The 18,125-nt window shown below is 43.2% G+C and overlaps 1 protein-coding gene across 1 annotated transcript; it reads right to left on the minus strand.

Annotated features, from left to right (window-relative positions):
- Nucleotides 1-802: 802 nt before the first annotated feature.
- On the minus strand, nucleotides 803-18,125 carry c1qtnf12 (C1q and TNF related 12). The gene is made up of 8 exons (XM_028993852.1): nucleotides 17,926-18,125; nucleotides 7,739-7,843; nucleotides 6,494-6,605; nucleotides 6,091-6,272; nucleotides 4,518-4,626; nucleotides 3,771-3,864; nucleotides 2,157-2,235; nucleotides 803-1,971 (listed from the first exon to the last, which is right to left on the minus strand). Exons 1-8 carry the CDS (start codon nucleotides 18,094-18,096, stop codon nucleotides 1,873-1,875), a joined length of 951 nt encoding a protein of 316 aa, XP_028849685.1. The 5' UTR covers nucleotides 18,097-18,125; the 3' UTR covers nucleotides 803-1,872.

Consider the following 18,125-nt stretch of genomic DNA (forward strand, 5'->3'; position numbering starts at 1 on the left):
TTGTAAATATTCCACATTGTAACTAAAAGTACTGTTCGTAAGTCACTTTGACCCCATGTGTGTTTTAGCCCTTTTCCCTCTCCAGACAGTGAATTACGAAAGTACTGTTCGTAAGTTACTTTGACCCCATGTGTGTTTTAGCCCTTTTCCCTCTCCAGACAGTGAATTACGAAAGTACTGTTCGTAAGTCACTTTGACCCCATGTGTGTTTTAGCCCTTTTCCCTCTCCAGACATTGTCAGCATTAAAAACTGTCTGGAAATTATTTATGGCTATCACAATGTGTTATCTACTCTGTTAAAAATCTATAGAATATTCAACAGACACAAACAATTGCAAACATTTGGCCATGGAAGCAAATAATCTCGAGGAAAACAACATAGATATCGCTCACAATCATCAATATACTGTTTTTAATATGTCAACCCTTAAAGATTGGGTTTCTCAGATCACACCCTGAGCCAGAGTGCAGCAGACAGCAGGCAGTGTGCCAAGCAGCTCCTGTTCACCAAGGTATTTGAGGTATTCCATCTTATTTACAATTCAAATTACCCAAAGACGCATTTTTCCACCCTCTCCCCATGAGAAGTGTTTTCCATGAGCTGCAGTGCAACTTTAATTGCAGGGTTGTAAAACTCCAGCCGTCCCCAGGCCTTTACTCTTGCACACTGCAGAAAAACAGTTTACCACAACTTACATCTGTCACATCGTGGCAGTTCTAATCATAGATCTGCACAGTCACAAAAAAAAGATAACATTTAATTATTACCGTAACAATGTTCTGAGCAAATAAAAGACTGGGGTTTGCATTAATCACTGCTGTTTTTATTTAACAATTCGTATCTAAATGTATGGGTACATTTTAACCATAAATAATTTCCAAACGATGCGTCCCATATGTTGTATAAACAAAATCAACTGTTTAGAATAGGTATAAAAATATATAAATGCACATAACAATTCAATCACGTTTCAGAGACAGACAAACGTCCCAATGTTAGTTTTGGGAACTGTAAAAACAGTTCAAATCCAGCAGCAACACCACATATATATATATTTATATTTATATTTTTATGTTTGCAGTTTCATGTACTTGATAATTGATTTGTCTCCAATCTGCAATACTTTATGTAGTTCATTATGTAAAAACTATGTGGAAAATGCACATACATACAAAACGCAAAAAGCAATATGCCCTCACCAATGTTCTATTGAGGTTTATATAGGTTTCTGCCGAGAGAGGTTTGTCTCTGAGCTTAGTGACAGTCATTCGACTCGGTGTCCATCTCCCATATTTTCATGTTTGACTTTGATCATTGGTTAAACATGTTCGGTATATATTGTAATTTAGTATCCTCTCATTCAAAGTGATTCCATAGCTAAAATGAGTGGAAATGTAACTGAGGCAGCTCACTCAATATGTATATTCTCACATACAAAACATTAAAATAATAAAATCACTTTCTTCAACAAATCACTTGACCATGACCATCTTGGCAATAAAGCATTAGCAGTAGAATGGCACAAGAGGGCACTCTGGAGGTTTGCCCTTTTCTGAACAGAAGAATAATCAGTGAAGTGTCTATTGTGTGTGTGTGTGTGTTTGTGTGTGTGTGTGTGTGTGTGTGTGAGAGAGAGAGAGAGAGAGAGAGAGAGAGAGACAGATGGTCAGTACCTAAACCCTTAGATCAGTCAAATTCCTCTCTCATAACATACAAGCTGTGCCCATCATGTTCATAGCTTCCTTATTCACAGGTCCCACATCTATCAGTGAAGGTCCAAGAGAGCTTATTAGTAGTCCAAAGAGAAGCAAACTTAATGCAAAGCAGTCTCGTATGGGTCCTTTGTGGACAGATGAAAGGTCTGGGTCGTGCTATACCCCAAGAAACATCCCCATGAAGTCTGATCCATTCTGTATTGTGATAGATGCTCCTGCGCTGTTGTCCACAAATATGGAAGTGTACTGACCAGCCTGGAGATAAAACAAAGGAAAAGATTAGATCAATGTGCTTTAGAAAATCTAATGACTACAATTTGAATGAATAAGATGAATGAGTGAGAACATGTATACAATTTAGAAAAGTTCATAATGTTCGTAATTGACTCATTAAAATGCACAATTGATTGTAATGTGCAGTAGGTTAGTATAAAAAGTACCTGTAGTTCCAGTAACCCATGAACATGGACTGTGAATATTTTACTGTTGCTTTCCAAGCCAACAATCATTTCTAATGAACTGCAGAAGAGAAAAGGAAGAATAACAGAAATTGGTAAAAATGCAGACAAATATTTGAAATTCAACATGGTCTGTGGTGAGAAAAATGTTAGAGATGAAAAATGTAACATACATTTGAAATGTAACTGTAAATCAGTTGTTGAATTTGGGAATATGTTAGTAATTAACATAAGCCAATTTACGTTGTGTGAATCTGAAGCCCTTTCCAATGTCTAGCCATTGTGGATCCTGATCTTAAAAAATGACTTGCATTTGACATTAAGCACACCTTGTCTTGCTTTTTCAGTAAGCGCAATGAAATGGAAAGAACGTTCAGGAATTCAGAATTATAGGAAGGTGTTGCCATTATTTTATATGACTGATTTGTGTTAAAATAACATATTCAGTTTTCCAGATTAGACTCAAACATTAAGAGGTTAATGTTGATACATAGAACTTTAATCTGCCAACTGTTTAATATTAATGACAATGTTAAAACAACTGAAAAAATATGTCTGAAATAGAACACAATATATCTGAGATTTTTTTTTAAATCAATGCAGAACCCAACACAGACATTTGCAAGATCAAAATACAGGGCTGAATGGAATGTGATGTGTTTAAGCTGTTCTGATCTTTCCCAGACATGTTGGAGATGTCCGTGTGCTGACTCTCTCAACATTCTCTCAACACTCAAATCATTCAAAAATGATTTAGAACATTTCACAGAAATGTATGCACCTAAATAGCGTTTGTCAAAAGCTATTTTGTTGATCTGATTTTCAAAATTCTTGTACATGCAAATCTGTTCTGGAAACCAGAGCATTTTTAATGGTGAACCCATCATTCTGGTCACTCCTCAAACTGCCACCCTCTATTCACAATGTCTGCATTTGCCATTTATTTTGCAGGACGTGAGGGGCGATAAGATTCTGGTGGTAATGTGTTCTCTGTGGTAATTAGCATACTTCACAGTAAATCTTTGTAAATGGTTGTAATTTCTCAAGTGATGCTACCCACCATGTTTCTAATTGAGTTATTTTACAAATAAATTGAATTGGCTAGTAGTACAAAACATTTGACAAGCCACTGAGGTGCCACTGAGCAAGGCACCGTCCCCACACACTGGTCCCCGGGCCACTGCTTACCAAGGGTGATGGTTAAAAGCAGAGGATACATTTCGTTGTGTCACCGTGTGCTGTGACTTTCACTTTAATTATAATGGTTATTTATAATGTTTTTTGTGTGATCAAAATAAGTTAATGGCAAATATAGAGGTGAAGTAATAACATTTCTTGAGTGTTGCTTAATCTTGCTTTTATATAATTAATTCTTGGATTTGCTGGAAGAAAATGTGCTAACAATCAGGTCAATTTTATAATTTATAAATATTATTTATCACTATTTTGGTGAGACTAAAGGGTCAATGTGCCCCTGATTAATGTGTATAATCCAATGTTATATTCATAGCTTTCTCACATTGTGTGTTGTATTGTGGATGTAATTAGATTACTTTAGTATTCAATAAATTCTGAACAAAGTCACTAATCACTTACGTGTATCGATGACACAGGGATTCAATGCAGATCAGCACACGAATGTTATCCCTCGGTTTCAACTGACTCTTATTCCTCTTCACCTCACTGTGGTCTGCAGAGAAAACACAGAACCGCTTCCAGGTCAGAGGTCACAACACTAGACCACATGCAACCCAGTGAAACATATGTTGCAACTTCTGATGGTGCCATTTAGTAGCTTGTTACGGTTTCTTGGATTTCAGTGTATAATTCAGATCGTATCTTTCATGGGACGAATAATTGCCTAAGCTGTAATTACACATCAGAGCATTTTCTGATTCAGTGTTTAATTATTGTTATGTCTGGAAAAAATGTTTGATATCCAGAGGCCACTGCGTTTGGAGGCCAGTGTTGTTTCCCATCTTGTTTGCTCTGGGTCTGGGGAGATTATGAGAAGGGTGCCAAGTTTGTGTATTTCCCTGCTGTGGTGGACTCAACAATTTCTTTCCCGTAACTGTGGACTGCATAGGGGACTGTGGGTGGAGAATTTGGTATGGGGAGATACAGAATGAAAATTCCCATATAAACTTGCATTTGTTTGTAGGAATTTAAGAGAAGATGGGAAAGAAATACAATGGAATATGCAGTACAGAGTAAGCAAAATGAGTAAAATCCAAACAGTTTTTCCATATTGATTATAATCCCATCCTAAAAACTATGAGAGATGAATATCCTTTCTGCGGTTTGTATCTAAGTGTGGGTTTTACAGATGGAACCGTTACTTACCGATATGGACATTGGCGGAGAACTGATAAATTCCAGTGAGGGGAGCAGTGAAGCGCCCTGTGGACTGGTCCATCCCAGAGCCCCTGAGAAAAGCCCCCTTGGCAGGCGGCTGAGGGTGGAGGACAGGTGAGAATTATTTTGCCGCACTATAGAGGCCAGGAACCAAACAAATGCGCCCCTATTTCCTCCTCCGTTCGCCAAACTCTAGTAATGTCTCAGACGGAAGCCACAAACGGAGCTTCCTTTCTAACACAGCGTGAGGATCTAAGCTTCTAATGTGTGGCGCCCTCGAAGAATGCGAGCTCAAATCAGTCTACAGGGCAGCGATGCTGAAAGCAAAAAGATTAGGCAAAAGAAAGAATGGCATTAAATAAATAACCATGGGGTTCATGTGCCCACAGGTCTCCCAAATATAACAGTCCGTTGGCAGTTTTAAAAAGATGGCCTGAAAGGACGTGAAAAAGAGCTGAGGAGATCATCTTAGTTTGAATCGGAACACTGGTCATGCCAGGCCACAGCATTGTTTTTAACTCCCCCAAACCCGGCCACCATTCCAGTGGCTTTCAACAGCAAAATTCCACAAACTCCAGTCAAAATATTTCCACAAAAGTGTATCGGGCAATCACTTCACGTCTAACAAGTCGGAGTTAGCACAGGCAAGTGAAGAACCACCAGCACTCTAAATCACAGTTCAGGACAACAAACATTACCAGAGACCCTGGTGTGATTAATATTGAAGGGTGTTTTGAAATATATAGGTTAGTTATATTGAAAATATAATTTATTGTAATATGGCCACAAAGATCCATCATTCCTGGCCATAATCCGCAATTTGAACAGATATGCTTTGAGGGCATTCTTTCCTTCCTACACTGGATATATTTCTCCCGTGGAACTGCATTTTGTGTCCAAAATGTAAATGCCAAGTACGTTTTATTGCCAATCAAGTCATGAATTGATTTGCACACAGCAGAGCACCAGTTTTATCTATTGAGTATGCAACATGGATGGCAGTAGCCTAGTGGGTAACACACTCGCCTCTGAACCAGAAGACCACAGAGCCCCAGGTTCAAACCCCACTTACTACCACAGTGTCCCTGAGCAAGGCCCTTTATCCTGAGTGGCTCCAGGGGGGACTGTCCCTGTAACTGCTGACTGTAAGGTGCTCTGGATAAGGAAATCTGATAAATGTCTTAAATGTATGTCATTTAATTGAACACTGTCGAGGAAATGTTGAGTGTCAGGGAAAATAATGGAGCATAAAGTTGACCAGGCTGCCAGCTTGAAACATTTCCAAATCTCTATTTATAATTTATGTGTATGTGCCTCTTGAATTCCTGCTTTCTAAATGGCTGCTTGCTGTGTTTCCTGAATGTTGATTCACATTTCTCATCAGGGCTCAGCTTGTTTTTGTTTCGTTTGCCTGAACTCTGAAATGGAGGTTTGATTTTAGGGTTCTGTGTTCTGCAAGTTTGCAGTGGCTTAGGTTCATGGGCTCAGTCGGTGTGGGGTAATACTTCAGAAGACAATACACAGATGGCAGGCTTCTGGGTGCAGTGTGGCACGTTCTCACCGTCTGGAAGCTCTGTAGCTCAGTCAGGGTCTTTTTGTCCACGACCACAGGCCCTCGGAGCTTGCAGTGGAAGGCCTCCTCGATCCGACGGTAAGAAGACAGCCCCTCCAGAGTGAGGAAGCTTGTGGGCATCTGGCTGGGACCAGTGGGTTTTTCTGCTGATGCTCGCCTCTCGGTTGCCTCTGAGAGGGTCAGAAAGGAAATAGTTGAATACATACAGTGTTGAGTAGCAGAGCTTAAGACAAAATGCATCTTAAAAGCTTTTAAGCACAGTAGACTGGTGTTTCTATTGAGCCACTGCAAAAAAATTACATTATAATGGTAGCCTACAAATGTCAAAAATATTAGGCATATTGCGTTCTGGCATATTGTTGTGACTAGGCAAGGGTCGAGATAAACTCACCTCTGATCATCTCCTTAAACTCATGCAGGAGGACCTCGTGTGTCACCTCTGCTCCTGGTGCCCCTGGGGGACCTTGGGGTCCAGGGGGGCCAGGAGGGCCAGGGGGACCAGGCTAAGTGGGAACAAGCCAAAGAAATCTGAGTCATGCCACTGTACAGTCTCTTTGTTCAGAAGATCATGCTAGGAAAAAATAACCAATGTGGTTAGAATAAACATGAATAAACATTAAAATGGCCAAGGTGATATGATCTGAATGTCTTCAAAGTCACCATACTTTCTACCTTTATGTATAGGAGCATCAGATAAAAGATGTGTAATGAAGTGAAATGTGAAACAACATAGAGAAATAATTCTGAATTGTGTATCCTGAAGGTAGTTCCTTTGGCCCACTACTTATTATCTTGTGATAAAGTGATCTTGTGGTTGGCCTAGCAGGTAAGGAAATGGACCCATAATCAGAAGGTTGCCGGTTCCAATCCAAGCCAAGGTGCCACTGAGCAAAGCTCCGTCCCCACACACGGGCGCCTGTCATGGATGCCCACTGCTCACCAAGGGTGATGGTTAAAAGCAGAGGACACATTTCGTTGTGTCACCGTGTGTAGTGCTGCAGTGTTTCACCATGACAATCACTTCACTTTCACTTTTTCTTTCAAGATCCAGCACAGCTTTGGTTATGTCGAGGACAGAGTTCTGAGATTTTTAAGAGACCTCTGCTGACAGTTGGCCTTAATTGCATTCACATCACTCCTGCTCATTGCTTGTTTCTTAGCTGCTACGTGTTTCTCAGACAATTCTCTCTTGTCCTTCAGTGCCGAGGGAGAACATCTCTGGATTAGATTTAAAGACATGACTTTAAAGTATGATTTGAAATATGCAGACAGCCTTTTTGGGCATTATGACAATTTTCTGGTTAATTATTTTTTTATATATTTCTCCATATACATCAGAAAATATGTCTAATCTTACCAAAAATCTGTGCTTTAATTATACTTTCAACAAAGTATACATTTGTTTTAATATGAAAGTATTATGGAAGGTATATATGCTGGTTTTTAGGGTGGTAGTAGCCTAGTGGGTAACACCCTCGCCTATGAACCAGAAGTCCCAGGTTCAAATCCCACCTACTACCATTGTGTCCCTGAGCAAGACACTTAACCCTAAGGGGGGACTGTCCTTGTAAGTACTGATTTTAAGTCGCTCTGGATAAGGGCGTCTGATAAATGCTGTAAATGTTTTCTTGTTTACCAGGGGGCGTTTTCTCTTCCTGCACTTTCCTGGAAAGTTGCCCACAGGTCTCTTCACAAAATCCATCCATGATCCAAGAGGGTCCACCCTCTGGTTCTCTGGAAGCTGTAAAGATTTGTGAGTTGGGAATTAGTATATGAATCACAATACTTCTACCAATTCAGTCCTTTGATTCAATGCCTTTTTGTCCAGCACATTTATGGATCCAGTCATATGAAGCAAAAAGCTGTCCAGCAATGAAGCTGAATGAAGCTTTAGCAGGAGGCATACAAGGCAAAAGACAACAACATATTTTCTTTTGCCTTTCTGTGCACAAATCTATTTGTGGGACAATATATACACAAAACTGACTGAAATATGATTCAGTTAAATACCTTAAATAAAGGATGGAGGCATTTTAGGCAGGAATATGACCCACAACTAGCATTCAGTACAAATATTGTAGCCACATAACCAAATTCAGGTTTTTAATGCCTACAAACCTCTGGGACTGAAAGGTGACAGGGTTACATAGAGTATAGCATCTGTTGCTCTGTTCATGTCGACAGCAGCGAAAGAACATGGCATCCTCCATTATCCACAGTTTAAAGAAGTTGTACACTCTGCACTTCACCCAGGTGTCTTGCAGGTTCAGTGGAAAACTTTCCCCCATATCCCTCAACACACTGGTGTTTCCATGAGCACACTGGCACACCTTAAAAGTGATGACACCCAAAAGCTCACAGAGGAATGGCCTTTGAATTTGATTACATGAAAATCCAAATATCCAAAGTCTGATCATAAAGGTCAGGAATGCATCAACACAAAAAAAAGCAATGTCCCTTTCACATATTTCATGCAGATTGTAAGCTTCAGGTAATTTCTCACGTATTTCTCGCTTTTTTAAATGACGACTTGGCGGTGGCAGGGTTTTTACAAATCACACCCTGGAAAGGCTTCAGTGATAATTCATCAGAGTCTGACGTCTCCGGTTGGGAAACCTTTTTCATGTTGAAGTGGATCTAAAAGATGTTTGGGTCCACGGGAATTTATGGGTTTATAATCACAGAAATATGCAGCGTGATAAAATTTAAAAAAAATAGAATCTTACTGTAAATCACCTAAATTAGTCGCAGAGAGCCAAATTTTGATGCACAGCCCTTTATATCGTCCAACTTCTTGGCCAACCGTTTCTTTGAAGTATGCAATGCTTGTGGAACAAACGCAAAAGCACTTTTTCAATCAAATCTGACTTTGCATCTCACATCATTAAACAGATTTAATGGCAGGTTGGGTGTTCAGTAATCCCACGACTGGATGACGTGAACAACAAGCAACTATTAACCTCTCGCCAGCACTTTCACTGGGCGAACTGGGGGGTGCTGCTTGAACTCCCCTCAGCCACAAAAATGACTTGAATCCTCCCCAAACATCAAGTGACTGTGGTTGAGATAGAGGGGGGAGATAGAGAGGAGTCGTGGAGGTGAGCTGTCTGAAATGGAATTTGTTTGGGTTTGGCACCAGGACATGGATCACTTATCTGCTAAACTAACATAACCCTCTCTTCACAGAACGAGAGAGGAGGGGGGAAAAATGCCTCTTGTTCAACAGCAACAAAGTAACCCCTTGTTTTTCTTTTCAATACACTGGAATGAAAAGAGATCATGTTTTTGCCCTTGCGCTCCTTTTCTGTTTCCCATCTTTCTTCATTTTGTGTGACAGAAGACAAAATAAACTAAACTAGCGTGTCGGCCCAGCTCTGGGTTTTTGTTGCGCTCTGGACAAAGACCAGGGCAGTTTTTACGGAAGTGAAGGTTCCGTTACAGAGCGCGATCCCGTTGGGTCTTCACCTCAATCACCTGGCCTTCACCTCTTCTTCCATTGTTCTCCGTCCATTCTTATACCCAGGGGTTGGTTTTAAAAACTTGACCCTTCTACGACCCTGTCTCCAAAAAAAATCATAAATTCTACAAGTCGGACTCAGACGGGCAGATAAGATAATTGGTCGTCGAGCCTCTTCGTGTTTTCATTCAAGTTGACCCAAAACCAGACTAAGTGCTCTGTGCACGCTCCTCATTTACCACTCTGCAGCTCATCTGCGATATGAGTAAAGTGTATGTAGAAAAGCTGTAAAGTTGTCCAATTCACCACCATTAATGTCCACAGCCTGTGAATCTCAGTATTGCATGAAAACAATCACTGAATAGACTATTGTAACATGTCTGCAGGACAGTGTAAGAGGGTGCATCCCAATGAAACATGCATAGTTGTCCACTTCTTGCAACGGCACAATGTGATGAAGTTTTACAGTCCTTGATGCAGTAGGTAAAGTAACACCTCTAATGTAAGAAGGATTCAGGCTGCATACTGTTTTTGACCTCTGTACCCTGAAAAGCAAGGCAAAGTAGGCTCTTGACATTAATAACAGACTGTGCATTATTACATATAATTATACATGGACTCATATTGTTCTCATAGCTGCATAATCTAGCTCTCTTCTGTGTGGCTGTGGCAGGGTGTAATTGTGGTGTTGGCTGAAGTTATTTCTTGCATGTTGTAAATGGTCGTGCAATGTGTAATTTTAAGTAATGTTCACATTTAGTAGTTCTTTATTGCAATTTTCATTGTATTGAACTGAATAAGAGCAATGATAGGTAAAAACAAATGGCCACTTTCCATGCTACCAAAATATGAAATATATAACCAATATTTACGAACTGGCATTAAGCGTTGCATAGAGCCTTTTTTTTCCACAAAGATGTCTTCACATGAAGTTTACATGAATAGATAGAACATGAAGTAACACCTAAGTAGTTGTCTGTATCTTGAAGGAGAGGAAGTAACTACCCTTTTTTATGTATAATTGTTTGTCATGTACAATACAATCTTTAAGTATGCTTATGTCCGTTTTAAGTGCTAACACAATTTAAAAAGGGAGGAACATGATTACTGACAGCTCTCACGCATGCTATATACAAATTTAATCACAGTTCTGATGCGGAACTGAAAGAGAGTGTGTGTTGGTGGGGACGAGAAGCCCGGTGCAGCTGAACGCAAGAAGGCAGGTAAGTGTCCACCGGTTTATTAAACGAATGAATGCTGGCTTTAGCCGCAGCACCCCACGGATGCTGACGTCCACGTTTAGGGACGGATCGAGTGTAGTTGTTGATGAGGTGAGGAGATGAGGGAGATGGAATGAAAAGAAGATCGGTCTTACTTTGATCGTAGATGATGGTTGGGTGACAATAAGTCCTTTCCGTACAGGGCAATCAATGACTGAGTAGCTGGCAGTGGCCATCTTGCCAGTTTATGGGAGTCACGTTACCTGGTTTCCACGGTGCTCCCTGTCACGTGACACCTATTAATGCATCATGTGCATAAACATAATTTTATCTGTTTACTTTTGTTTATTTATGTCAAAAATGACCACTCCAACCAGTGGGAAAAGCACACAACGTGAAAGCGCATAAAGTACAAAGGCCTGATTCTTGCTACACATCCCTGTGTAGAACACTGAAATGACATGAATTAAAATCAATAACTAGGAACTCCATTATTGAGCTGAATATGGAGTTGCCCCACCTCTATTCCCTGCATACTGTACATCCTGACTCCCGGCTTTGCTGGTGTTGTGTGATTTTATGAGGTTTGTTTCAGGCTCGAGGCTATTACATTAAACATCTGAAAAATGTTTCTGACAGAGCACGTCAAGCAATCACCTGCTCAAAATACGCCCACCTACAGCACATTATTTTCTCTGGGTACATATTTCCTTGATGACTTTGGTTTGTGGTTATGGACATAATTGAACATTCTGCACCGAGGCTGCCAGAGAATCCATTAGGCTCCATGCAAAGGGGACGCTGTGTTGAAATAAAAGGAGCCTGTCCCTGTGTCAGAAGGAAAAAATGAAGCCTTTTCTGGGATATTTGGACATTAGTTATTTCGAATACGCAGCGCGAACGTCCCTGACACAGGTCTGTGTGAACATGTTGCCACAGGACAGACAAGTAGACAGAGGTCACGACGGGATTGTGCAACATCGGTGTTTGCGGCAGTCAAGGGGGTAACAGTGGTGTGGTATTTTTGCTCTGTCACCATTCTACCTCACTTGCATCCACACCTTCGTGTTACAACACACCAGACATCCATAGTTCGCCCATTGTAGTTTTGTCGTCAGTCTATTCGTTTCGCTCCTTCTCTGAATGTGTCGATACAATTAAACGTGATTCAGACACAGAGTCAGAGTCAGGATTTTTTGTTTCTTGTGTGTAGTAATTGTTCAGTAAATATCTAGTCATTCAGACTCAGTCCATGGCTTAACATGACTATTAGGCATCAGTTCTTGTTTAGGAATAACCACAGTCATCTCAAAGGGAGCAGTGGTTTATTTTGATGAGTGTCATTCTCAATTTTCAGAAACAGAAGAGGAGGAGTGGAAAAATAGATCTCAGAGCAGTAACTCTACAGTTTAGACTTGTTTTATAATCCCAATCATCACCTTGAGGTTCTTTTCCTTCCTGGTTAAGGGTTTTTTTTACAGTTAGATTTGTGAGAACAGATCATGTGAGCGGATCATGAACAATCAACACAGGCGCACAATATGAAAGATATTATTTATTGTAGTGCGGGTTCTATCATGTGTACGCAGCAAGAGCTGAACAGCCTGAAGTGGCTTGAGCCTCCTCCAATGAACAGGATGCTGCAAGGCGTGGACATTTTTCACCCGGGAAGCTCGGAGGCTGCCAAGGAACTTCAGCACATGAGATAATTCCCTTGGTAGCGACTTGCTGATGGCGGACTGACAGTTGTACTTTTCTCATTCCCCCCCTGGGAGCAGTAAATGTTCTTCAGGACAAATATTACATTTATCCCAAACAATCCAGAACCTCAAACCTTGTCTGCAGCGAGGTCAGTGGAGTTGATGATCACCCCGTTTTGCATTCCACTACTGCCTGGCAGGACAGTAGTGGAATAGTGGAGTAGTCCATCAGCATTTTACAATCTTGGTCACGAGAAATTCGTTTCAACCAAGCAGAAAACATCCATAAGATGCGCATCGGTCTACCTGCGCTACCACAGGAGAAATTTCACAAAATATCCAGCCTGTGGGTTTTACAGTCGACTTCCAGCTGCCTTATGACTTGTAGTAAAAGTCATGTGACTGGTACAGGTTGGAGAACGCTGCTGTCGGAGTTGTTTCAAGAGACGGGATCCCCACCGTGAAAGCCTCCACGCGTGGCTGGGTGAAGCCCGCAGCTAAGGCCCCGCCAAGCCCTCCCCGCCGGGCAGGAAACTCTACGCATTGCTCAGGCTTAGCGACACACACCCAGCTCATTAGCAGACAGCGCGCCACGCTGATTGATAGAAGTTTCAGGCTGCTTGCACATGCCCAACGCTGCAGAGCATCAGACGTGGTGCTGGAATTAGTACATGTTGCATGTGTATATGCCTGAACGTGAAAAACGTGGTGTTATTATGTCATCCGTCATTTGGGAACATCGTGCATCTGATCGGGTTTTTTTTTTTTTTTTTTTTTTTTTCAAAAAAACTTCAACACACATCATACGGAGGATTATCATTGCTATTTTATGGTCATGTGCAAACAATAAAAAGGGAAATGTCTCATTTTTAACTCTTTCAGCATGCTGATTTGGTTCTTCCGCTACATTTAAATGACAGTGTATCGCTCCTTATGTCGCTCTTGCTAGTTAAATAGTAGTTCCAGGACCAGCCGGAGCGGAGGAGCTCGGCGAAGGTGCTTTATGGGTTTATTAAGCACTAGGCTACTAACGCCCCCCTATTATAATGGCTGGCTGTGCATATCGGGGGCAGCATGTTAATGCGGACTGACTGTAACTACCACACCATGGTACGACACCATGGGGCAGAACACGGTGCCACACTGTAACTGGTTGATTAACTGAACTCTGCGTGGCCTTTTCCGCTGGTTCCGTTCGCCCGGTTTCCCAGACGTCGCTCTCGCCACAGTTCTCGGCCTCGCAGCCGCGCTGACGGCGAGGTCCTTACGGGGGGGGCGGATCGCGGTATGTTCGCCATCAGCTGCTCTACGGGTCATCTGACAGATTTACAGTTTTCATCACACTTACGCTGGCACACCACACCTCAGGCCCTCACCTGCAATTAAAGTGTTCAGCTTGTCATTACCGCTTTGAAGTCCAACATGGAGGCACGAAGGAGAAATGAAGTGGGCGTCGGGTCCTACAAGGGCCACCCTGTGTGAAGGATTAGCGGAACCGTCGCGTGCAGCTCTGTGACTTTTTTTTTTTTTTTTTTTTACATGAAAACCTTTGAAACGCTCCACGTACATGAAAGAAACGAGTCTTTGCTGTACGCTGAGAATATTTCTAAGCCTGGAAGCATGAAGCACCTTTCATCACATTCTTAATATTGCTGCAAAGGAGACCACAGGACTTTCGTGTTTACGTTGGACACAACAAATAGAGGATTGCCCAAAATCCCCACAGGTCACAGAACCAGTGGCCACGGTAATTAGCGCGGCGCTGGACCACACTCACACTAATGAAAACAGCACCGGATCCATACTTCTAAGGCACTGTCTGTTTGCACCCTTTAAATAAAAAAAGGAAAACAAACACACGTCGGCTTGTGGCACAATTTCAGAATGGCGAGCGGAGTGAAATAATAATTCTGTATGTTTTCTCGTATAAAGTTGACTTCACAATAATAATAATAATATGTCTTTTGGGCTGCAAGCATGCCTACGACGTGAATGACACTAAAATTTATGCCCCTCTGCTGAGACCAGGGTATAACTAGAGTACAACGTTTTTTACTAACAGTGTCGGTCAGTACTACTGCAATAAATGGGGAGAGTGGTACGTTCATAATTCTTTTTTTTTCTCTGTGGATTCATCTTTAAAGTAAACTTGTTGTCTGGACATGTAATGGGGGTGTAGGCATTGAGAGTGTTAAAGTAGCATGATGAGACATTACAATATTAATACTACTGTTTAAAGGAGTAATAAGTTGCCCATCACTGCGATTACTAAAATGCACAGCCTTCGTGTAAGTAGCCTCAGCATCTGCATGTTTTAAAAGACCAAAATAAGCAAGTATTGATGCCTCCGGTTATTCGAATCTGTTCTCCCGTTCCTGGCCTGACAGTGGCAGTGTAAACATTGTTTAGATATTTATGCCTTTTATACATCCACCGTGCATTCCATGCTAGTAAAGGCTTGTGAGAAAGCGGGACTAAGCCATAAAAGCTATTATAAGATCAACTGTAGAATTATGCAGCGTCGCCCCCCCACATAAAATGGCGAAAAGCTGCAGAGGGTCTGATTGCACAGTCACACCTGCTTTATGTGGAAATTACAGTGCTGAGAGAAATTGTACCAGGGCTCATTTTGGTCTTTGCCTGTGGTAGGTCAGATGGGCAGCCCGTAAGAGGAGAACATGCGTGCTGCTCCAGACCACACTGACGGTCGTACAGTGTTCCCTGGAGCTTAAAATAAAAAAAAAGAAACAGAAAATGTGCACATTGTAAACTTTAAGGATCCGTTTTTAAAATAATGATTATGGGACAAGTCGGGAACGGTAAAACATATTCAGAATACATGGATTTCCATGACAACCACATTGTGTGCCCTTGGTATGTTCTGCAAAAAAAAATATTAACTGTCAAAACAAACTCAAAATTGTATATACTGCATGTATACGGTTGGGATAATCGCACTGTTTTCCTGGAATCCATCCCCTCACAGTAGTCGGGTTGGGGGTAACCACAACACTGGGGAACCTAATATAGACGACCTGAGCAAGGAAGGGGTTTCTGCTTAATGCTTCGCGAAGCATTGCGGAGATCTGGGCCAATTTTTTATACACTCGCTCTCGACTGATCCGAACCTACGCCCTGCCATGTCATATCCATCTATTTATCCTGTTCTTGGTTGTAGTGTCATAAACCAAACCGGCCCCTCACCTCACTCCCCTGATATTGGCCTGAGCATTGTGTGTAGAGCCACACTGTTTCTGCTGGGGAGCCTGGCCACGCCCGCTTTGGCCTGAGCGCCAATGAACTTTTGACCCTGGGGATCACCTGACTACGGTGTCCACCCGAGCCTTGTCTGACCCTTGCTGTTTGCCCTCATTGTGTTCATCTGAGTTTGCAAGCACAGAAGCCTTCTCTGTCTTCGCTCTGTCTTCTGTCTACCTGGTTGTCCCCAACTCGGTTGTGTGGGAACCCGTAGGGGGTGTTCCACAAAGCAGGACTTCTCAATTAGTTTGGTTAAGATAAGGCAGAAGTCACGATTAACTCACAGGAGGGCTGCTTGCATACGGTCTCATTGGACAGGCAAGACTTACAGCTTAGGTTAACCCATGAAATCCTGTTTCATGGAACACCCAGCAAGAGTGGTAGAATCCTAGTAAGCCAGAAGACCACAAAGTCACAAGTTCAAACCCCACTTCATACCATTGTGTCCCTGAGCAAGACACTTAACCCTGAGTGTCTCCAGGGGGGGACTGTCCCTGTAACTACTGACTGTAAGTCGCTTTGGATAAGGGCGTCTGACATATCCCTTAAATGTAAATGTTTCGTGGAACACCCGTCAGGGTGTGTCCTCTTGGAAGAGCGTCACACAAGCTCCAATACGCTGATGCCGAAGCGTGACCTCAGCAGTCGATACACTGAACGGTAGACATTTTAACCGGCGCAGCACAGATGCAGACTTTGTTCAAGGCTGTAGGAATATTTTTGCCACAATGTTGTCGAGCATAATGTTGTGGCCAAACGTCCTCACCACTTTCCACTGAGGTGAACGAGCGGAGCACAAAACGGCAATTAAAATGACAGCTCGTTCAGCCACAGAATATCTCAGTCCTGCAGTCATGTTGTGAATGAAAATTGTGGCCAGGACGGTTTATCTCTGTGGTTGGAGGCCCTGACTCCCATTAAATGGCCACTCAGCAGGGAGGAGCGCATGGCGCGTATCACAACGTGGAAGGGTTCGAAAGGCAAAAAAAAATACCCCCGAATGTCCCTCGTGTTGGCTCATTCGACTACTTTATTAGCTCCTGGTGGGGAAGTACGTGGCCGAGGCGAAAAGGGCTGAGGTGAACCGAGCAAAGTGTCCTAATCCTCATCAAGGTGTCCCCTTTCTGAGGGTCTTTGTGAAGGGGCTTACACGGCCTGCTGCCCCGGTGCTGTCAGGGGGGCTGCGCCGCCCCTATCCAGTGTCCCAGACACAGCGGAGTCAGTCCGGCCCCTGACTGACAGCCTCAATAGGCTGGGAAAAAGCTCAGCCAAAGGGTCTCTAAATATCTCCCCACCTCACTTTCCCAGGAATTACATCATGGCAGCCTGCCTGAGCCGAGCCACAGAGGGAGGGCGACAAAGGCCGAGGAGACCAGAGGCGGCGCGTCCTGCCGGGGGTAGAAAACCAAGGGAGCAGAGAGAGGTGGAGAGACAGTAGTCTGGTGGCCCGTGTGGCCCGAACCCACCTCCTACACTTCTCTTTTCATAGCGCGGGCCAAGTTAAACAAACAACGCGCTTGCCGGTAAGCACCGAGGCGTCCGCCGAGGTGCCTGACGAAAAAACGAAAAAGAAGAAAAGCTCAAGGTGTTCTCTGCGGCAAGCGCGGTCCCCGGAGACGCCCGGAGGGGCTCGGGAGGAGACGAGGGGAGGTTCGAGTTGGGGAACCGGCGCAAGACGCCAACACAATGGGTGGGCTGAGCAGAATAAAGATCAGACCAGAAACTCTGATGTGTAAACAATATGCGAGCAATAAACACACACTGGGTCGGCACGGCCCGTTTCACAATACTACCCATAATGCCTCTAAATGCCATTCATCTATGAGGCTTCAACTCACTACCTCAAGTTCGACTAATTCACTTCTTTGTTAACTAATTGCTTGATTAGTGGATTAGAGGCGGCGGTCCGCTTTGGGGACCCCCGCCCCCATTGATGAACTGATGGGCCTTTTAAAGAGCACATGCCTCACATACCTGGAGCCGCTCATCCATTTGGACACGTTAGACATTAGAAGCCCCCCCACCCACCGTCCCGCCCAGCGATTCCACCTTGGGCCCCACCTTTTCCCATAAACCATCAGTCCGTGTCCCATCCTGCGCCGTTGGATTTTGCACTCATAGCTGTCAATCAACTCCTCACATATTAACACGTATAAACAGAACAGGTCTCTAAATCGAGTTTTTTTACCTTGGTGCTCCCGCCAACCTCCTCGCTGTTGGAGAGCGTGGAGTTGTACGGCTCCGTCTGCTGGGGGGTCGCCTCCTTCGGCCGCTTCCTCTCCTTCTTCCCATCCGCCCCCTCCATCACGCACATCGCCCACAGCACGCCGGCCGCGCACGCCAGCAGGCAGCACCGCATCGCCGGGTCCGACAGAATAAAGGGAAACG

This window comes from Denticeps clupeoides, chromosome 10, assembly GCF_900700375.1.
Source record: "Denticeps clupeoides chromosome 10, fDenClu1.1, whole genome shotgun sequence".
Taxonomy (NCBI): domain Eukaryota; kingdom Metazoa; phylum Chordata; class Actinopteri; order Clupeiformes; family Denticipitidae; genus Denticeps; species Denticeps clupeoides.